Source organism: Neodiprion pinetum, chromosome 4 (assembly GCF_021155775.2).
Source record: "Neodiprion pinetum isolate iyNeoPine1 chromosome 4, iyNeoPine1.2, whole genome shotgun sequence".
NCBI classification, from domain to species: Eukaryota; Metazoa; Arthropoda; class Insecta; order Hymenoptera; family Diprionidae; genus Neodiprion; species Neodiprion pinetum.
This window is the reverse complement of record NC_060235.2, coordinates 23,388,206-23,407,784: the sequence shown is the minus strand read 5'-3', so window position 1 is coordinate 23,407,784 and position 19,579 is coordinate 23,388,206. Positions and strand designations below refer to the sequence as shown.

The window sequence follows — 19,579 nt, the reverse complement described above, 5'->3', positions numbered from 1 at the left end:
CCTAAACTCTTCATTATCTTGAAAATCTGCTGTCATATGTCAGCTTGATTCCAGAGAGCAAAAATAGTACTAGATATCCAGCAAATCTATTGCGTCATTTCACAAAGCGACAGCACAATTCGTGTTAAGGTTTCCTCCAACTAGAAGGACCTTGAGAGCCATCGCATTGTACTATCTCGTTGGAGGCAGCTTTCAATCTCGACTCTGAATATTAATTACTGACGAGTTCCTCGGCAAGGTGACCATAGTGTGTTATCGTTATCCGACAACGATTCAAGTGAATTATTTTATATAGCGAAAATCTTTGAATAAAAATTTGATATCACAAGAATTGTACGGGAATCAAACTTGGAAACGACGCCTAGTTTCTACTTTGTCCTAACAAATTCAGTGAAAAATTAGTACAGAACTCGAAAGATTAAGCTTGGCTTGGACGTTGGCCAAGTTAGTATGAAAATTCCGATACACTGTAAAATTATACAATTTTATATGTAACTTAATCGTGAATCATTGGATAGAGATAGTCAATGCATGGTATGTAGTTGTGTGGATTATACATCGAACATGCCCGAAGAAATATGAAGCTTCTATTGTAGTTTTCTCAAGGTTCTTAAAATCATCCCCACTTATTTCAAATTTCTGTATTTCTGGATTGATTTCTACACTTTTTTGTGATTATACATATAATTTTACACGCATGACAAATCCAAACACGTCTCACAATCAGGTGCAAAACCCTATTCTATAATCAATTTAGTTATCGCCAGTTGTGTTCAGAGATAATTATGCACGTTAGGCTGCAAATTATAACAAGTTTGAGCCCATAAAACTACGTTTAAAAATTTATCGCGACATCCTGTTACCGCAATGAATAAACCACATACGAGTACATGAACTTATTTCACCTATTGTGAGCATTAAACGCGGGCATATAATTAATCAATCACCGAAATAATTACGGACTAGAGATAAAATACATTCAGTTGGGACTATATAAATGAAACGTCTCAGTAACTTACATACGTATGATTTAGCTCCGCTGTACAAGCCACGACCAATTTTCTTTCATTTCAATAATCCTATCATTTCTTTCAGTTCTGCTTACGTAGTTTGATGTAGAGTGGGCTCTTTGGGTTCTGTTTCCCTTATAGGTGGTAGCTTTAAAGCACTGTCTTTAGGTGCTGGTGGAAAGAAGAACCGACAAAAAGAACGGAGACTGATGAAAGGGTTCAACATCGCCCCTCAACCAGGAGGAAGTGGGACCTTACCACCTGTGGCAGAATTCATAGCCTCCCTTCAGCAAGCACACCACGAACACGCTCACCATGACCTCTTTGGTAGCACCCTCAGTGGGATTTTCGGTCCTGGAGCGACACCAAAGAAGCATCCTCATCACACAAGTACTAACAGTGTCCCAGGTCTTACGACAGGTCCAAGACCTCCAAGGGGTACTAGAGAAAGTTCTAGAAAAAGAAGATGGGGCACCTTAATTGAAGCTGCAAAAGTGGGACGCGTATCGAAATTGATTGGTGAGCGCAAATGAGACGTCACAGGGCTAAAAGTTAGAAATTTACATTAATAGAGAGCATGCTTTTTTCACTAACAGTCATTACGCGATGGATTCAAACCAACCCGAATATTCTTATAGCACTCGAGTGACCTGGTATTTCAATTCCAAGCGGGTATATTATACGAGTGTAGGGCTAAAAAGTAGGTGAATTTTGGGGACTTGTTAAGGTTGAGGTGAGCGGGAAGTAGCCGAGGAACGTTGTTCGGTTTAATTTATTAGCGCCGTACAAAGTTTTCCGGCCGAAGCGCGACCTGCCTGGTTGGTGATCAGAGCCGAAGTGATAAGACTAGCCGCGCCCCTCACGCGTCGCGCTATTTTTCCACCACCACCGCGCCGCTAGCCTAGAAGGCCTGCTGGTAGGGCCCGACGCGCCTTCGGCGGTCGCTTTCCAAAGTTTTCTCTCTCGCTCGCTCCTACGCTCGCCCGCCCATCGGCCCCGGATCGGTCTTGCGACCTCCTCGTGCCGTTTAGGGTGACCTGCATGGGCTTGAGAAAAACGAATTTCCCGGGAGGTCTATAACCTTCAGGGAGAAACTCCCCAAAGCTGAATTGGCGTTACGTACTCGATGACACATATCGTGTGTTCGAGCACGTTCGTGGGCGAGCGTCGAACCGCGAGAGAGACGCGCAACCTTTTCGGTCGCTCGAATCCACTAATTTGGAAATGACTATCCGTCATTTTCGGAGCCAGAACTTGATTCTACTGGCTCTTGCGCAATCAGACATGTCGCCCTTTCGCCTCAACAATTGCCATTACTTTAATTTTCGTAAATTAACATATACATCAGATGCTGATATAGTTTCCAATCACTATTCTATGCGATATTGTAACATTAATGCTTGCTCGTAATAGAGTCGTCGCCTATGATATTTCGCGTTCTATCGTGTTACGTTTCAACTTACAAACTTAACATAATAATCTTTCATCGTAACCAACTAAACTTATCGTAACATAAACATAATTATCCAAACCAGCTTACTAGATCTCTACCCTTCCCTGCACCCTTGTATTGAAATACAACGAGCATGATAATAGCGCCTAAAGCGGCCAATCCTTGATTTATCGGTGACGACAATAAGAAATTAAACATTAAATTTTCTTCCAACTTAAACTTGAATCATTCTAACCGAGCGATCGAGATCAGCCCGAGAACAGCCGCATCTTCGCGTTTTCACCGTAGCAAAAATTTTATTTAGAAACGCGATAATTGCGGAGTAAATAAACAAAATCGAAAACTATCAGAAATTTTTTTTTTTTGTTCTCTACGTTTCTAACAGGACTTGTATTTAGACAACCAATGAGTGAATTCCATTGTATTTATTTATTTATTTATTTTTTTTTTATTGAAAAGCATTTAGATTGAGCTTGACTCACTTTTTTCTTCATCAGAATCAAATAAATGGAAGCATTGTTATTAACAATAACCTCACTCATTTCACCCGATGACAATGTTCTGCATTGCACACGATATCTTGAAAATGGCTCGAACGATTGACTCTAAATTTGAGTACAGTAGTTTTGGACAGTTCATCCTTTTTGATGTCCGACTTTTTTCACAAAACGGAGACCATCTCAAGTTCAAAATCGATTTGAACTAAATTGTTTGAGCCATTCTTGAGATACTGTTGGCACCGCAAAATATGTTACCAAGTAAAATGGTTGACGTTATTGAAAATAACGATGCTTCCGACTATTTGATTCTAATAGAAAAAATGTGCAATTGAATTTTGACCCGCGCACTTATAAATCAGACAAGTCCCAATTAAACCAAATAATCGCTTTTCGAAGTAAAATCTTCCAAAATTGACCTAATTTTTCTGTTGTCCATTTTTATGTGTAATAAATTATCGTCATCTCATGATAAAGCAGGTCGATCTCGGTCGGAGGATTCAGTTTATTCACCAGCATCGGATGATGGCTCCCGATCTGATGGTTCATCGGACTCCAAGTCATCTCTAGACGTCACGACGCCAGATTCGCATGCTCATCAGCATGTCCATTCCCATCATCATCATCCTCACGATGTCCACCATATGTTTTCCCACGGTTTGGGACCAGCTCTAGCAGCACTGCGAAAAAAGCGGAAGAAATTTTCAGCATCTCGTGCTTCAACGCCAGCAATGGCGAGCCATACCAATCCGGTAGAAAGTGTTATGCATCCGATAACCTCCGCCCTAGCATTAAAGGTCACCAGGAAGCAGTTGCAGAGAGCAAGCAGCGTTCCAACGAGAGGACCCGAGACTGTAATACCTCCGATCACACCTCGATGTCACGAGGTTACCCAGAGTCAGCAGCCAAGTTTAGACGCAGTTGAGATGATCGCTAGCCACGAAGCACAGGGTAAGGATCGTTAACGTATCTCACTCATCATCTCTCTGATGGTGCTCAAGTTTGGAAGCTTCAATTCCATAGAGTATCTAAGTGCAGATAGTACAACTAACATGACGAAACTTCATTCGAGTATAATTTTTTAAATATTCTTGTTCATTTTTGTCTTCGCACGCTGTAAAACGGTTTGTATCAACCTCAGGAACCAGATGATCGTGATCCTTGAAAAGACACAAAATAGGGAGTCGTAGAACGACCGTTCAAAATCGTTCTACCTGGAGAACGTAAATCACAAAATAGTACATTGTGTATCAAGGGCGAAAAGAAGACGATTACGAGTATGATGTCTCCCGCTGAGTGGAGTAGGGGTAGTAATCAAGCGAGTGCAAACGCCTTTTGCCCGTCACACACACTATTCATCTTATCCTACTCCCATTGAAAATTCACTTTGCGTGAAAAGCGGATGAAAAAAATTGGCATATTCATGCGTACTTTTAGCAAACAACAGCTCATGCAGTCGTTAGGACTTCACTCTGCGTATGTACTCGTAACTATCTGCACTTAGCTCACCATACGAATCTAAAGAAAAGGATGTTATTTATTAAAAATTTATTTAGGAGTTATTGTTGCCGCCGGGCCATTGACGCCATCAACGACGGAGGAAAGTGTCATCGCAACTGCAACCGGAACCGGAACTGGAACTCCAGTTTCATTGACATCAGTAAAGAGAAATGGTTCCGCCACCCAATTGCAACGATTGCCAGGCATTGAGCCCATCTCTGGCCACGATGTGTCTGCGGGATGGCTGTGAAACTCCGCATCAGCTGACGTAGTATGATCTGGTTGAGAAGAGTCTCTGCCAGTCTACAAACTACTCAGCTGTAATATCTAGCAGAGATTTCGAGTGTTCACTGCGGCGCGGCGGCTGTGAAAAGTCCTCATCATGCCCATGCACAACGATGCCTTAATGCCAACGCGCTTCGAGGTCGCGTTGACTTGAACTTTTCTAGCCCGTGCTTTTATCTCGGATTCTCAACGTTCCTCCTTATTCGGTGTTCAATCGTATTTTTCTGTTTGATTTTTCACATTAGAGTTCGTGCGGTTATCGATCACTGAAACTACACAGTCTAAGAATATTTGTAACCACTAACATCCACCATTGCGCAAATGATTCGCAGAATTTTACAATATTCTAATAAGGAACGACAGAGAAACGAAGATACCTCACTTAAAATTTAAACATACGAAATGTCTTCGAGTGCCCCGAATCTCCTATGTTTGGCCTTATTCACTTTGACCACGACATATTTCTGAAAACTCTCTTATCTGTACCCACTGCAAGGCCCACGATAAATACATCTATTTTTCGTCTCCCAACCTAAGTTGAAGCGATGTTGTAAAGCTTTCACATGCTCTGCCATGTAGTATACGAGATCACTTGTCAACAATTAAACCGCAGATTTCAAAAGCGGGCGTATTTGAAGCGAATAGTTGACTACATGTGAATAATGTGTTCGCAAATGTTCACTAAATTGTAATTTGGCAGTCAACGGTGTACAAATCGTCTATAAATTGACTTGTCATTAAAACATAATCAAGCGAAATTATGAAATTTCGAGAATGACCAGATTTTTTAAATCCTATTGCATTCGCAATGGTGGCTACTATTCGATATCCAATTTTTGTTTTGACACTGTCCTTGATCTTAAAGTTTTTTAGGACTTTCGTCGACAGACAATTGGCCCTGCTTAGATTTTTGAATCATTAACAGTCACTATCGCATCCTAGGCGAACAGTCACCGCCTTGTCGACTTCCTGCCGACTTCAAGTCAAATTTTTCATCTATTGCCATTACGTCGTCTTTAATTGGCCCAATGATAGTCGAAATTTTGACAATTGTGATACTTGGGATGTAACGTCAGAATATTTTTTAGCGCACGTCCAATCGATGAAGATATTTTCTTGTCAGTGGATCGGTTGTATCGTGTGAAATATTGAATACGGTGATGAGATTCTGGGAATAAGATCAATGCATTTCTCCGAAACGAAGCGTAACGTTTCGGCCCGAAATGAGAGCGGCGCCTCTTAGACACATAATTTATTAAAGAAGTTTAGAGAGAGAGAGGAAAAACTAACCTAGGGAATAAAAAAAAAGGTATCGTCTTCAAAAAACGGAGGCAATGCTACTTGTTTTAAAGCTAAATTAACCTCTAATCTGTATGGCCTCGGAGCTTGATCCTTGGTCCTTTGGTGTTTATTTTCGTTTTTTTTTTTTTTTCTATCTAGACTTCTTTGACAAACTGTACGTCCGAGGAGGACCCTTATTTCGAACCAAAACGTTGCACTACGCCTTGAAAAAATGCATTGTCCTTATTTCAAAAGCATCTTGACCTCTCTACTGATGATAAAGATCTTTTCGATTCGATAATGGATTTACCTTGACCCACACCCATTTTAAATATTCTTACCGATAATCACAGTGATGTATGGAACAGTTGAATGTTTCACGTAAAGTATGTTGAACGATCAGACCATTAGTTTAAATTTATTTTACAACAATTCGGCTCCAGCTGCAGTTGAATTTTTTGGAGAAGTGTCGAACCATGTCTCGTACTTTCATGATTTGTTTACTTGGTATCTATCCTGCACAAGATTGCTCCTGAACTTTCAGACGTATAATATACTGCCAAAATGAGTTTCGCGGGCCAGAATCATCAACTAGTCTTGTCAGCCAGTCATTTAAATATAAGCATTTGTTAATACAATATTATAATTATTATTATTATTATTAGTGTCCCTATCTTCGTGTACAATACTATTATCACCATTACGATTACGATTGTTAAACAGTTGCCGCAAATGGAACCACGCATGGATTAGAAATAACATTATTTTTGATCTTTGTGATCCATTTACGACAAATCTCAACGAAGAAATTTTGAAACAGAAGTTGAGGATATTGACTGTTTCTCCGAATTTTCTATTCTCCAATGCAGAACCGTTTTCGCCCATAGTTAGTACGTAGTTTATTCTTAATTATTTATCTTATAAATAAAATTAGTAAAAGAATTATGTGTAGTAAAACACGGTACACGGTATTGGTACAAGTTGAAAGAAATTGCCACGACCAAACTTCACTTACGATTAGTATAGATAAAATCATAATTTAGGAAAAATATGAAAACGACTTGCTATAGCGCCGAAGTCAGAAAACCACCAAGTCTGGTGCCGAAAAATCACAAAACAGAGTTTCGAACTCTTACCCGGCAAACGTGACAGTCTAATTGTGAGCTTAAGTACACTTGTCGTCATAGCACAACTATGTATAGTTATTCATATGAAACTAATAATTTTAAGTCTTAGAGATTACGAGTCGTCTCCTCGTGAGGTTGGAAAATGAAGGAAACTATTATTATACCTCATCAGATTTGAATCTTTCAATCGCTCTAATTAAAGTAAGGAATACCAATGGTGCAGTGAAGCAAGTTAATTAGACCCAACAAAGTCAACCTACTTCCCCTCCCGTCCATGAGTCAGATTGGAAATCTGTTTCCTCGTTTCAAAGGTGTGCAATGAAAGCTAAGGAATCTTTGATGAATAAGAACTGATGAATAAGAATTCATCTTTCCTAATCTAAGAATCTTTCCTAATTGCTGAGAATACAATGCCTTTTTTTCCAACAAGCCGAATCAACATACATAGTATATTCAAGGCACAAGAAAACAATTCAATATCGCACTCACTGCAGAATGTCTAATTCGGTTTCGTTCACTGGACCACGAGTGTTTCGTTTGGCAAATATGTATTACATTTTTGAACGTGTTTTCAGCGTATCTTGTTCATCTTTCACACAATCACCAATGGTTTGATCGATGTTCCTTGGGCAGATATTTTTCTCATCTCTTCAAACAGTCAATGTTGATTGGATGTAACTATGCCTAGCACGAGTGTAACATACCTAAAGTTGCAAATATTAATTTCAACTGCGATTTTAACAATTTATACCATAAAAGGTTTTTGTTAAACTTTCCTGCAAATCAAGTTACGAACTGATTATATTAATTCATATTGTAATTTTGAAGAAAACTGTTGCACACTATATAAAGAAATTCTACAAAATAAACAACCTAGTACAAGCCCGTTTATATTTTCCTTGAAAAAAACTTTCGGAATTTCAAGCAAATATAAGTTTACGGCTTTATTCTCTACATCGATATTCTATCGTTACTCTTCTTCAAACACAAATACAACGATGATTGTCCACGAAGTTTATTGTAAGAGACGACTCATACTAAGCACAATCAAATGAAATTGAAGCGCTACTTACAAGGGACTTTGATGCCCCCCTCAAATTTCGTTGCAACTCATATATATTGAAGAACATGGAAAAACTAAAAAACACGTATTTATTTTAACCAGCGAAAAACAGTTTCACGGGATGAAAACGACTTTCAAATATGATCGCTCAATGGGGTGGTTTTGCAGTTTCGGATAGAATCGCTTGATGTACTTTGTAACACCAATCGTGAATAATAGCTACAGTTATTATAACTAATACGCAATTCGAACAAATGGGTGCCAATATATCTACTTTATCCTTGATTTTTATACTTAAATAGGAAAAGCTGAGCTCCAGAAAGGTTATTTTATGCTGGCCCCCATACCTTGGCCACGTAGTCCCAACCCAGCTCGCGGCATATTGTTTAATGCGACACCAGGTCGTAAAGATCGTAACTGCACAATACCTTTGATTCATTGTCCTCCGGTCTCAGGTTCTTGCAAAACATTGGAAAATCCTCACACTCACTCTTGCCCGTACCACACACACTACGCAATACTTTTCGGACATTCACTTCGTGGAGACCCGTATCTGATATAATAACACTTCGCCGTCCGCACGATTCGTAAATATTTATTCGCCTGGCGCCGGCAGCGCTTATTCGGATCACTTGACTTGTCGCCGGCCGTTCTTGACATTATCGGGAGATTATAAATTGTTAAGTTTTACTAATCTCGTCGTTAGTTCTCATTTTCAATGTCTTCCCAATCGGCCAAGTCGTCCGGAACGTCAGACAAATCGTCCGCGCATTCGTCGTAAACATTTGCATCGTCTCTTTCGTCTGCCATTATAAAAGGGCACAAGAACTTATACAAATGAAAAGTTTGATCACTTGTGTAACTTATTGTTACCGAAACAAAACACCAGCAGAAAGCTAAAGACACTAAAGTGTTTTCACCGACCCCGAGCGATACTGTGCTCACAACACCACTGTGTTGTCGCCGGCCGTTGGCCAGCAGTTTGCGCACGTCACCACTGTGGTGTGCCGGACGGCAAAGTGATAACTGAGAACTCGTTCACAACTTGAATGGAACCAACAGTGAAATATTTTATTCAACAATAGGAACATTTCAGCGTTGCTTTCAATCAAATATACGTTGAACGCATCGGGAAATCACCGCGTCGGATGCCAATCTTTGGGGGTCGTTTTTGTCACCTTAAACCTTTTTTCCGCTGTATTAAGAAAAAAAAAACGTGTTTAGTTTCTAATATTTTACAACATACATTAGTTGTAACGAATCCGAAAGGGAACACCAAACTGGTGTTCATTGTTAGGGAATAACGCATGATCCTCAGATGAGTAATGTACTCCTGAACCCAGTGACTAGAACGTATGTTGTGTTTCCTCTTTCTAACAGAGTTGAGCGTAGATATCAAGACGTTACTTGAAATGGAATCCGTGAATTGAATTGAATTGAATTAAATGGTCCGTTATGCTGGTGAAACTATTCCCTAATAAATACCATTTATTCTGATACATTAATTTATTATCTACCCTTTACCCTGTACAAAAATAGAAGTAAAAAATGTAATTTTTTTTACGATTTATGCTATGTTGTTTAAATAAAACAATAGACAGATATAGAGTGGAACATATTATATATTGAGATTTATAAGAACGCATTCTTTTGCTTGGGATACTGCAATAAGTTCTAGTCATTTTCTAGAACGATTGCACACAATATTTACATAATTTTAACACACCTTATGGTGCTGAAGGATTAGTTGTTCGATCGTAATGAAACAAAAATATTATCACCCAAGCACAACAATTAAGTAATGAATAGGAAACTTCTTTCAAACTTTTATTTTTTGCCTATCAGCCTCCAATCTTCTGCAATTTCTAATTTCATTTTTAAATGTTGTTCATCTAGTTGGATTTATTATTATTATATATATTATATTATTAATATCCAGGCTGAGGTTAACTGCGTTAATGCCCGTATTTTTGTCCCTTAGTTTAAGTAATTTTGGTGAAGGCACTTTTTAGTTGAGTCATCATTCGCATGGAGCAAGCTGGCATCGAGACCGACGATGCAATTTCCTTGGACAAGCTCGTCCACCATTCTCAGGACGACGCTAGAAATAGAACATGTAAAATTAAAGACGTTTCGCTTCGCTAAAAGTCAGTAGTCGACATGCAATGTTGAGCTTTTCGTAGCACAGGTGTAGCCTTGTTCGATAGCACGTTCAAAATGCAGCTCACTTTTATCATTCTGGTACTGGAAACTCGACCCGTTCCACAAGTGACACTGCACGGCGTCCATGGAGACCACGGAGTAACCATGCAATCGATAGGAGGCAGACTTTGAGTTGAATGTGGAGTTGGCGCCGTCCTCGAATTCGGAATTGGAATTGGTTCCCCGGTGAGAGCTGCTCTTACCTGCGGATTAACGGATTGTTTTTTTGCTTCGCCGAAAACCCAAAATTCAAAGAGACAAGACTATTTTTATTCCAATAATGAACAGAATTTAACTTGGCTAAACTGATATCGAACAGAACACCTGCTTTCAAGGAGTCTATCTTGCTAAATTTGGAGAATTTGTACCTCAAGAATGAATCATTCACTTCGTGTGGAGTTTATTTTAATCGAAAGTGTATGGGCTATTCCGCGTCAACCGGATCAGTCATCTCTCAGATATTTTTTTAATTTGGCATGTGGATTGTGTGGGACGAGTTAGATTTTTGTGCCAAAGCGCGAATCTCATAATGCAAAATTCGATTTTTTATTAACAATAACAAATTAGACTCCCATTTTTTTCAAAAATTCATAACTTCGGCAAAAAATTAGATACAATATATTTTTTTTTTTCAAATTACGCGGAAAGCTCCATAGAATTTAAAAAAAAATACGAAATGGTAAAAACAAGTTGTTATCAATTGTTTATTTAACAATTAATTTTTCAAAGATTTTCAAAACAGTGACTGACACGATCAAAAAATTTTTTTAAAATTCTGACATGTTCCTTGAACTGTACTACAACCTGTGAATTAATTCCAGAGGGGTGTTTTTCTTCGTTTTCGAGTAAAAAATCATTAAAGGTGTCGATGCGCATGAAATTGCGGCCCGCCGAGTCTCTACGTAATGGCGGGCGGCCGGTTGCCGTCCACCGCTACACCGCGGTGGCGTCGCAGCGTTATTTTAGAGTCATTTTCACGATGTAGGACATGATTGAAGAATCTGAAAAAAATACTGTACCTTCACAAGGCCTGCTCAAAGCGATAAGTGAAGTTTCAAGAATGTGTTTTTATTTTAAAATAAGTAGCAAGTTATGTAATTATTATCATTTATGTGCACTCTCATGGTGTGTAACCGTTATTTTGAATCTCTGTAATAAAAAAACGGTGAAAAACACATTCCTGAAACTTCACTTATCGCTTTGAGCAGGCCTTGTGAAGGTACAGTATTTTTTTCAGATTCTTCAATCATGTCCTACATCGTGAAAATGACTCTAAAATAACGCTGCGACGCCACCGCGGTGTAGCGGTGGACGGCAACCGGCCGCCCGCCATGACGTAGAGACTCGGCGGGCCGCAATTTCATGCGCATCGACACCTTTAATGATTTTTTACTCGAAAACGAAGAAAAACACCCCTCTGGAATTAATTCACAGGTTGTAGTACAGTTCAAGGAACATGTCAGAATTTTAAAAAAATTTTTTGATCGTGTCAGTCACTGTTTTGAAAATCTTTGAAAAATTAATTGTTAAATAAACAATTGATAACAACTTGTTTTTACCATTTCGTATTTTTTTTTAAATTCTATGGAGCTTTCCGCGTAATTTGAAAAAAAAAAATATATTGTATCTAATTTTTTGCCGAAGTTATGAATTTTTGAAAAAAATGGGAGTCTAATTTGTTATTGTTAATAAAAAATCGAATTTTGCATTATGAGATTCGCGCTTTGGCACAAAAATCTAACTCGTCCCACACAATCCACATGCCAAATTAAAAAAATATCTGAGAGATGACTGATCCGGTTGACGCGGAATAGCCCGTATAGAAGAATCAATGATTGCGAGGCATTGTTATTAATGATAAATTGTAACAACATTAACCATTTACTTCTAATGGAAGGACAATATGAAATGAATTTTAACAAGTAAGCATGACACATATCAAAGTTCACTTACGATGCCACAAGTTTGTGTACACTCTTCGTTGGTGAGGAAGTTGTTGCGGTTTCCACGACATCCACCGTATCCGAACGGAACGCACATCAATTTATTTGGTTGGAACGCCCAACGTTCAAAGTATCCTCGACAAGGACCTGGATCAGCCTCTTCCATGCAAACAACTAAAAACACCAAGCGAAAACTTTCCATCATTTTTTCTGCACGCAAACGATGTACAGAGACGGCAAGTGCTCTCTGCATTACCCTTTGCCGTTGCCATGTCGAAGGTGCAGTCCGATTGGCCTTCGCAAGGTCTTTGTTGAAGCATTTCGACGCGAGAAGAACACTCTTGTTGCAAGGACGGATCTACCATCAGCAATCTCATCCTCATCTTGACCCCCTTACCACAAGAAGCGCTGCAAGGTGACCAGTCAGACCACCCAGATACCTAGAGAATATATTTTCCAAGTTGTTATTACAAAAGAAATTTACGCGGTAGTAAAGGCGTGTTAAGTTACTTTGCAAACTGGATCGAGAAGTTCCTCAGTTCCGGATTCACACGCTGGCTCCATACACTTTTGCTTCTCGACTATTTGAATGTGTGGACATTTCTTCCGACCCATACGATTATTGAATTTTCTGGTACGCATTTTGAATCCTACACCACACGTACTTGAACAGTCAGACCAGCCAGACCAGCTTGTAGTTTGGCAAATTTCCTCAGTTCCAAATAATGGCGCTTCAGGTTCTTCTTCCTGGCCACTTAACGGATAGAGATTTTAATGACTAAATTATAGGTAACATATGAAGCGCAAGTGCTGGCCACTCAAGTTACTTACGGGCACTCAGCGATAGCGGCGACGCACATTTCTTTTGATACGAGTTGACGGTTGCAATTCAGCATGGTGGCTTTCTCTAACATTAGATATTCTCTGGTGCGCATTCGGAGGCCCTTCCCACAACTTACCGAACAGGATGACCAGGGGGTCCATTCCGATGTAACACATTCGGCTGAAATAGTATCATCCAATTGTATGACTAGAATTAAAATGAATTGGTAGACCACTTATCACTGTAGAATAAAATATTCACGTCTCGATGTATCCTCCGTATTCTCAGCGACTTCGAGTTCAGCAATTTGCTCCTTAAGGGTCTCTTCATCACAGCCTTTTTTGAATATCTTCTCTCTGTTTATGTAAAACCTTGCCAATGGCAGCATCGGTTTACCGGAAGGATCGTAAAACGGTGACCGTGGATCCTCTGGATACGAGGTGGTTATAGGCTTCATCTTCTCTCGCGGCTTAGTTTCGGAGTTGGGTGACATGTACGAGATTCCATTGTCTGTACCAGCATCCCATGGGTAAAGATCAATGATCATACTCTTAATCCACGTACAGTCTTCTTGGCAAAGGTTCAATTTGCTGACTCCCACGACCCAGTCAGGAGACGGACCCAACATCGACGCCGCAGAGAGCATATGGTGTTTACGATCGACCCTGCAACAGTGATGAATGAAACGTGAATTTTTCATTGCAACCAACTTTATTCCCATTTTATGAAGTATATCATATATGTTGAATGAACACATAGAGTGTCACCTGAAGCTGGTGGTGGTATTTGTGTTCACTCTAGGATACCAGAGACCCGTAGCCTTGACCAATGTTCTCAAATGTTTAGTCTTGGTTCTGAGCTCGGCCTCAACACCGGAAACACTTCCCCATTCAGCCAACTGTCGGAACCCATCAGTTGCAATATGCTCGCGACCCCAAAACGAAAACCTGGGTTCGTGTGATGCACCAATTAAGTCGCTGAAGTGTGTCAACCATGTTGAGAATGGAAAGTCTTTAGGGTGAGTGCGGTTCGACCAAATTCCTTCAAATATGATCTGTCGAATAAGAAGTGATGGTTAGAAAATTAACATTCTCCGCATTTCCGATCAAAATCAATACACACAATTACTTACGGAATACTTGGCTTCGTCACACGCGCAGCAGCGTTTCTCTTTCAGTACATCTGCGGATTCCTCGTCACTAATTTCGCAGAATGTTCTTGTCAAATTGCCATCTTCGGCATACCAACGATCGACGCCTTCGAATACCATAGCATTGAAAACAACGCAACCTGAACCCGAAGCTGGAGCCCTCCACATCACTTGGACCTGTGCCCGAAATGTGATTACCACTCAAACTAGAGCAGGGTCTCTTTACATTCGTTGAAACGCTGGAGGGCTTTAAATTTCGTTAGTCCATTCACAAGATGGGAAGAAGAGTATATTTCAAAAATTCGATTCGACAAGATATTCAAAATCCGCATAAACCACTTCTGCGTGTTTTTTTAAATCTGTTTTTCAACTTCGCGTTTCTGTTTTTAGAGAAGAAGGCAGTTATTGTAATCACCCTAACAACAACCGAGTTGTCACTGGATCTCGAGGTTTCAAAGTCTAGAGAATCACCTGGGGCCATTTTTCGATGTATGTAACTAATTTATTTTCCAAAGAAGTGATCTGTTGAAAACCTATTTCAACAACACGACAAGGGCTAACAATAAATAATACAGAAAAATCTGATGATAACCTCTCTTACAAACACTATTTGTTAATAATTGGTTAGCACCTTACAATGATAAGATTCCATTCAAGTAAATATGAATGAATCTTACAGAGGCGGTATGTACCCCGATTTTTGAAGTTGAAATATACCATACCATACCTCGGATTTGGGATAGTCTGTTGCTTCAGAGATGGTGTTCACACAATCCTCATTAAATGTTGTCAAGGAATCGGGAAATAGTTGGAAGAACCCAACGCGTGAGATTGGACTGTCGCGTAAATATAGAGATTCGACAGAGAGGGTGAATCTCGTAAATTGCTGGAACTTTGCATGTGTCCGTGATCCTGAAAAAGAGAAGAACATATGTAAATAATATTGTTACATTATCCGAGCAAAATAATCAATAATAATATCCGATCTGGATTGGCAAAATTGGCAAAATTTTTCACCAAGTGCCGAACAGTGCACAGTAGATTCATTTTTTACTTACTTCCGGCAAAAAATTAAGTCATCTAATTTGAGATATATGGAGAACAGGTAATCAAAGCGAATGATCGATCATATGCCAACTACAAGTTTCCAAATGTTTGAGCAGTCAATTTATGGCAATGCCATTTGTTTGTTTCTTTTTGACTTTGACTTCGCCTTGATCTTAACGTTTTTGAAGACATTTTTGGATACATGATTGTTGAGAAGGTTCGATCCGAAGCTTTCCGACAATCGAGTTACTCGAATTCGGACAGGTGCCGGTATGCCGGCTTTATTCCAATTCCGAGCAAAATTTTGTTTCGCCGACTTTATGTCAGCATCGAATAGTCAAAAGTATGACAATCGACACCACAACAAGTGTGCTAACCTGGTTCAGATTAACAAAACAAAGAAAAATTTCACTCACCCTGAAGACTGAGCGTGTACACAGCGTTTGGTATGTACTTATCGGAAGTTCCACTTATGGCGATTTGGTAACCACCGTCACCAGGGTAGCGTCGGGTCGTGGTATATTGTGCAGAAGGTCTCATGGGGCAGCTGGCAAGTGCCTCTGCCAAGAGACAGAGCGTCAACACAACTCGGATCATGATGACTCTATAAAATGCAACGTACGGTGAATGAACTGAAGTATTTTCAAACAAAAACGAGGTGCAGAATTTTATATCTGCGGTTAGCGACATAAACTTCGTAATTTTCGGTTGGACGTGGGTTATCAGTATTTTTTTGTCGCGAGATAGCGTCTTTCTTGGCTGACCTGGATCACCCATATAGTTTTTGAATCAACCCGTAAACAATGTCGTGGTATCTAATTTCCGGGTGGTATTCATTATCAATCAAATGTAAAAAGACGAATTATGGCAGCTGTATTAATATTGAATACAATGAAAAAACAAAAAGTATTTCCATAAAAGTTCGTCGTTTTTTTTCAATGAAATCTGCATCTTTTACACAAAAAGTAACACTTGTCGTCATGTCATTTTGCATTCACTGCAGTGTAAAACAATATATGTTTCACTTTCTCAATTGATTGAACAATGTGGGCTAAAGAAACTACAATTTTCGATGTGTACTTTATCAATGCACGCAATTTCTTCTCTGACGACTTTGAAAAATCACATTTTCAGCTCAAATCGGCAACTTATTTTCGCAGTCTTCGTTTTCGAATTGATAGAAAAATAATTTTTTTGGTTTTACTGACGATTCTGAATTTCTTAGTGATTACGCCATCGTCTTAAGTAAAGAGACTCGAAGTGAAAGATCAGCTTCTTTTGACAAAGTCTCGGCGCCAAGTCAGGATTCATTCGACTGTGGTTTCTTTTATTAAGCAGTGACGAGTTACTGTTGCATCTGCTGACCTCATATGTGGTGGCGAGCTTGAGTATTTAACCATGACTAGTAGGGGAACTTGTACTCATTCCAAAGAAAGAAAATCGTAATGAGTATATGGTGAACACGTGCTGGTCATGCCAACCGCAAACTTGGGTTTAATTACGCAATACGGAGAGCGTGCTGAAAGCGATCAACAGCAGGGAGTCTTGTGTGGCTTATCTTCTTGCTTCTAAGAAACATTTATATAAAGATCGTGAATTCGTATTGTTCCCGGTGAAATTAATTCTGAAATCTTACACTGTCCCAACATAATCTTTTAGTCTACAATAATGCAGTTGTATCCAATAAACTGGAAGAGAATACATTCTACTAAACTACTCCTTGGCTTATGATTGTATTCCTTGAACCCTAAAAAACTTTTAAGAACGGATGTCGTTGAATTGGATGATAGTTCGAAGAACCCAGATGCTTTTTGCTAAGCGATCAACGCAACAAAAATATCAAGTTACAATTACTCCGACCAGAAGCCCCCGGTTACTGCGGCCTAGGTATATTTGATAACCGTCTGCTATAATATCGAAATACTGCCAACGTAAGTCAAGAGTACTGCAACAATAGAAATTCAATTCAAATAATGCTGAAATATTCAACAGTTTTTTACTAGTTTTAATTTCACTAATAGTGTTATTCAAATTTTTGATGACTGGTAGCCGTGCATGATAAGGTAAAGTGTTAACTGCGGAAAGTTGCAACTCTACTGGACCAGTGCTTGACCGGTTAAATTGAGAAATTTATTCACTATGAAAACTGGAACGATCGGAGCAATTGATAGACGATCTTCGTATTTCGTAATACTTCTTGCGTAACTTTGGGCACGCGGTCAGTTAAGAGCTCAAAAAATATTAGAGCGCATCAAATTGCGAAGTATATAAAAATCTCGGAAACGTTTTTATGTCTGTCGTAAAAGAAATAAGATCCAACGGACGTAATCATATCGCATCGGGTGAAAAGTTCAAGGTAAGACCCCGAATTGGAAATATCGTCTTTTACGTTGCTCCACTTACGTGTAATAAATTTACAACGAACGTTACTGCGAGTGATGAGAGAAAATGTGGATTATTTTATGTAACTATAGTTTACATATGTATAGCCACAGCCATATGTACATCAAAATAACTTTGTTCGGCGGAAAATTTCTTCGATTACTGTACGACTTGCAAAAGTTATCAAGACAAAAAAATATTTGTTTTTAATCGAGCAAACTCACTCATCAGATGGCGGCTGGAAGGTTGCAGCTGCGTTGTGTAAATTTGCGACGACAGGTTTGTAAAAACTGGGCTCTATTTTAACAATGAGATCCTTTGAAATGAGATCTGAGGAAACCGGTTTGCGCATACTCTTATATTATCGCTACATGTATTACCGAAAGCGAGTCTAAAACCTATAATGGTTAAAACTGTTACTGAGAAATTGAAGTAACACGAGCATCGCGTTTACATTCATGAGTGGACATCATTTTCATTTTAATAAATAAATGCACGCCAAACAATATTTAATTGTAATTACAGTCAACAAAACTGCACTTTCGTTTGACTGTAACAACAATCTGTTTATTATCACGTTTTTTCCAAGTTAAATACGGCCTCAACATCACTTTTTTACACCCACGCCGAATGGTTATCGCTGCGGTCACGAGACAATTCTATGTAAGTGATCGTACACTGAAAAAGTAATCACAATGAAAAAAACACACATAAAGAGTTCGTTCGAACGATGGAAGAAAAAATGAATCACCATAATTGCCGAGAAGACAGAATATTGGACTGGATATACAATCATAGTTGTCATTGAACCCATTTTCCGTCTTGACGAATAAGGAAATACATTAACAACAAATTGATAATACTTTTTCCTTATTTGGTGCATTAACTGATAACGATTAATAATGTCCTTTCACCCTCATTGCTCAAAATTCAAAATACCAAAAGTAATTTTACATTTCGTACCTATGTAAAAATAATGTACCAAATGTACGTAACAACTTTACACAACTTTGTCAAAACTATGTTAAAAAATGTCCCATCTATGGATCTCATAAGAAAGAATGTTACGTAATTTCGAATGCATTATCCATTCTGGATAAGGAATGCACTTGAATTTAGTCGAACGATCCGTCGCTCAACAATTCTACGTAAACTTGAAATTAGTCGCTAAACCTTCATCAGTCGTTCGCGGTATAAGATTGTTTGAAATAATTATAGTAACAGTTAACTAACGTACCAGTTTTGCTTCTTCAGCCGCACGAAAACGGCTCTCGTTCAGTAGAATGAATCCGCCGAAGGAGAGCAGAAAGATGCTTTGGACAGTGACAGAAGCGAACTGACCGCGACGTGTCAAGATACAGATTCTCAGTACTACGAGCTTTACTCGTCCACAGATCACCGGAAACTGATACGACAACGACGTAGCAAGAAATGGAATCAGTGCGTTTGCCCCTTCAGACTACAACTATATCTGTTAACCGTTTCATTGCCCATGCACAATTCTCACTCTTAATTTTTCTCGTCTTCAGCCTTTTCTCGACGCCGTTGTACCGGCGAATCTTTAACTGAATTGTTGTGGCTCGCATCTATTGCACCGGACTTGATAGTTGCCCAAGAGTCTTTGCCCTGCTTTGGATAATTGCACGAGTAGTTGGATAACTCGCGCGTTGTTGCATATAGGTTTGTAGAAAGTATCAGATTAATTGCCTATCTTATTTCGCCACCTGTGCACACGTGTGTAATCACGAAATTTCCAATAATAATTTACGCCAGGTTTAATCGTAAATCTCCGACTATACAGCGGAGGGTAAACCAG

General features: G+C 39.2%; 2 protein-coding genes across 12 annotated transcripts in view; one reads left to right on the top strand and one right to left on the bottom strand.

The window, feature by feature from the left end:
* Positions 1-9,818, top strand: part of Trpgamma (Transient receptor potential cation channel gamma) — a 108,935-nt gene extending 99,117 nt beyond the window's left edge. For 5 of the 9 annotated variants that reach the window (XM_046619673.2, XM_069135759.1, XM_046619670.2 and 2 more), the window contains exons 17-19: positions 1,152-1,529; positions 3,438-3,911; positions 4,517-9,818. In XM_046619673.2, coding sequence (XP_046475629.1) covers positions 1,152-1,529; positions 3,438-3,911; positions 4,517-4,710 — 1,046 coding nt within the window. In that variant the 3' untranslated portion in view covers positions 4,711-9,818. The remainder of the gene's footprint in view (positions 1-1,151; positions 1,530-3,437; positions 3,912-4,516) is intronic. The other 4 variants (XM_069135760.1, XM_046619671.2, XM_069135758.1 and 1 more) reach the window with 1 other exon arrangement.
* A 2-nt stretch (positions 9,819-9,820) lies between these two features.
* Positions 9,821-19,172, bottom strand: fat-spondin (extracellular matrix protein f-spondin). Of its 3 annotated transcripts, none has more exons than XM_046619677.1 (12): positions 19,001-19,172; positions 15,798-15,985; positions 15,062-15,246; positions 14,317-14,511; positions 13,952-14,238; positions 13,446-13,849; positions 13,193-13,364; positions 12,872-13,115; positions 12,618-12,801; positions 12,372-12,535; positions 10,445-10,621; positions 9,821-10,317 (listed from the first exon to the last, which is right to left on the bottom strand). In XM_046619677.1, exons 2-12 carry the CDS (start codon positions 15,976-15,978, stop codon positions 10,237-10,239), a joined length of 2,274 nt encoding a protein of 757 aa, XP_046475633.1. In that variant the 5' UTR covers positions 15,979-15,985; positions 19,001-19,172; the 3' UTR covers positions 9,821-10,236. The 3 variants fall into 3 exon arrangements, with proteins under 3 accessions (XP_046475633.1, XP_046475632.1, XP_068991862.1); XM_046619676.1 differs by lacking the exon at positions 19,001-19,172 and adding an exon at positions 17,988-18,130; XM_069135761.1 differs by lacking the exon at positions 19,001-19,172 and adding an exon at positions 16,590-16,610.
* Between the last annotated feature and the right edge of the window lie 407 nt (positions 19,173-19,579).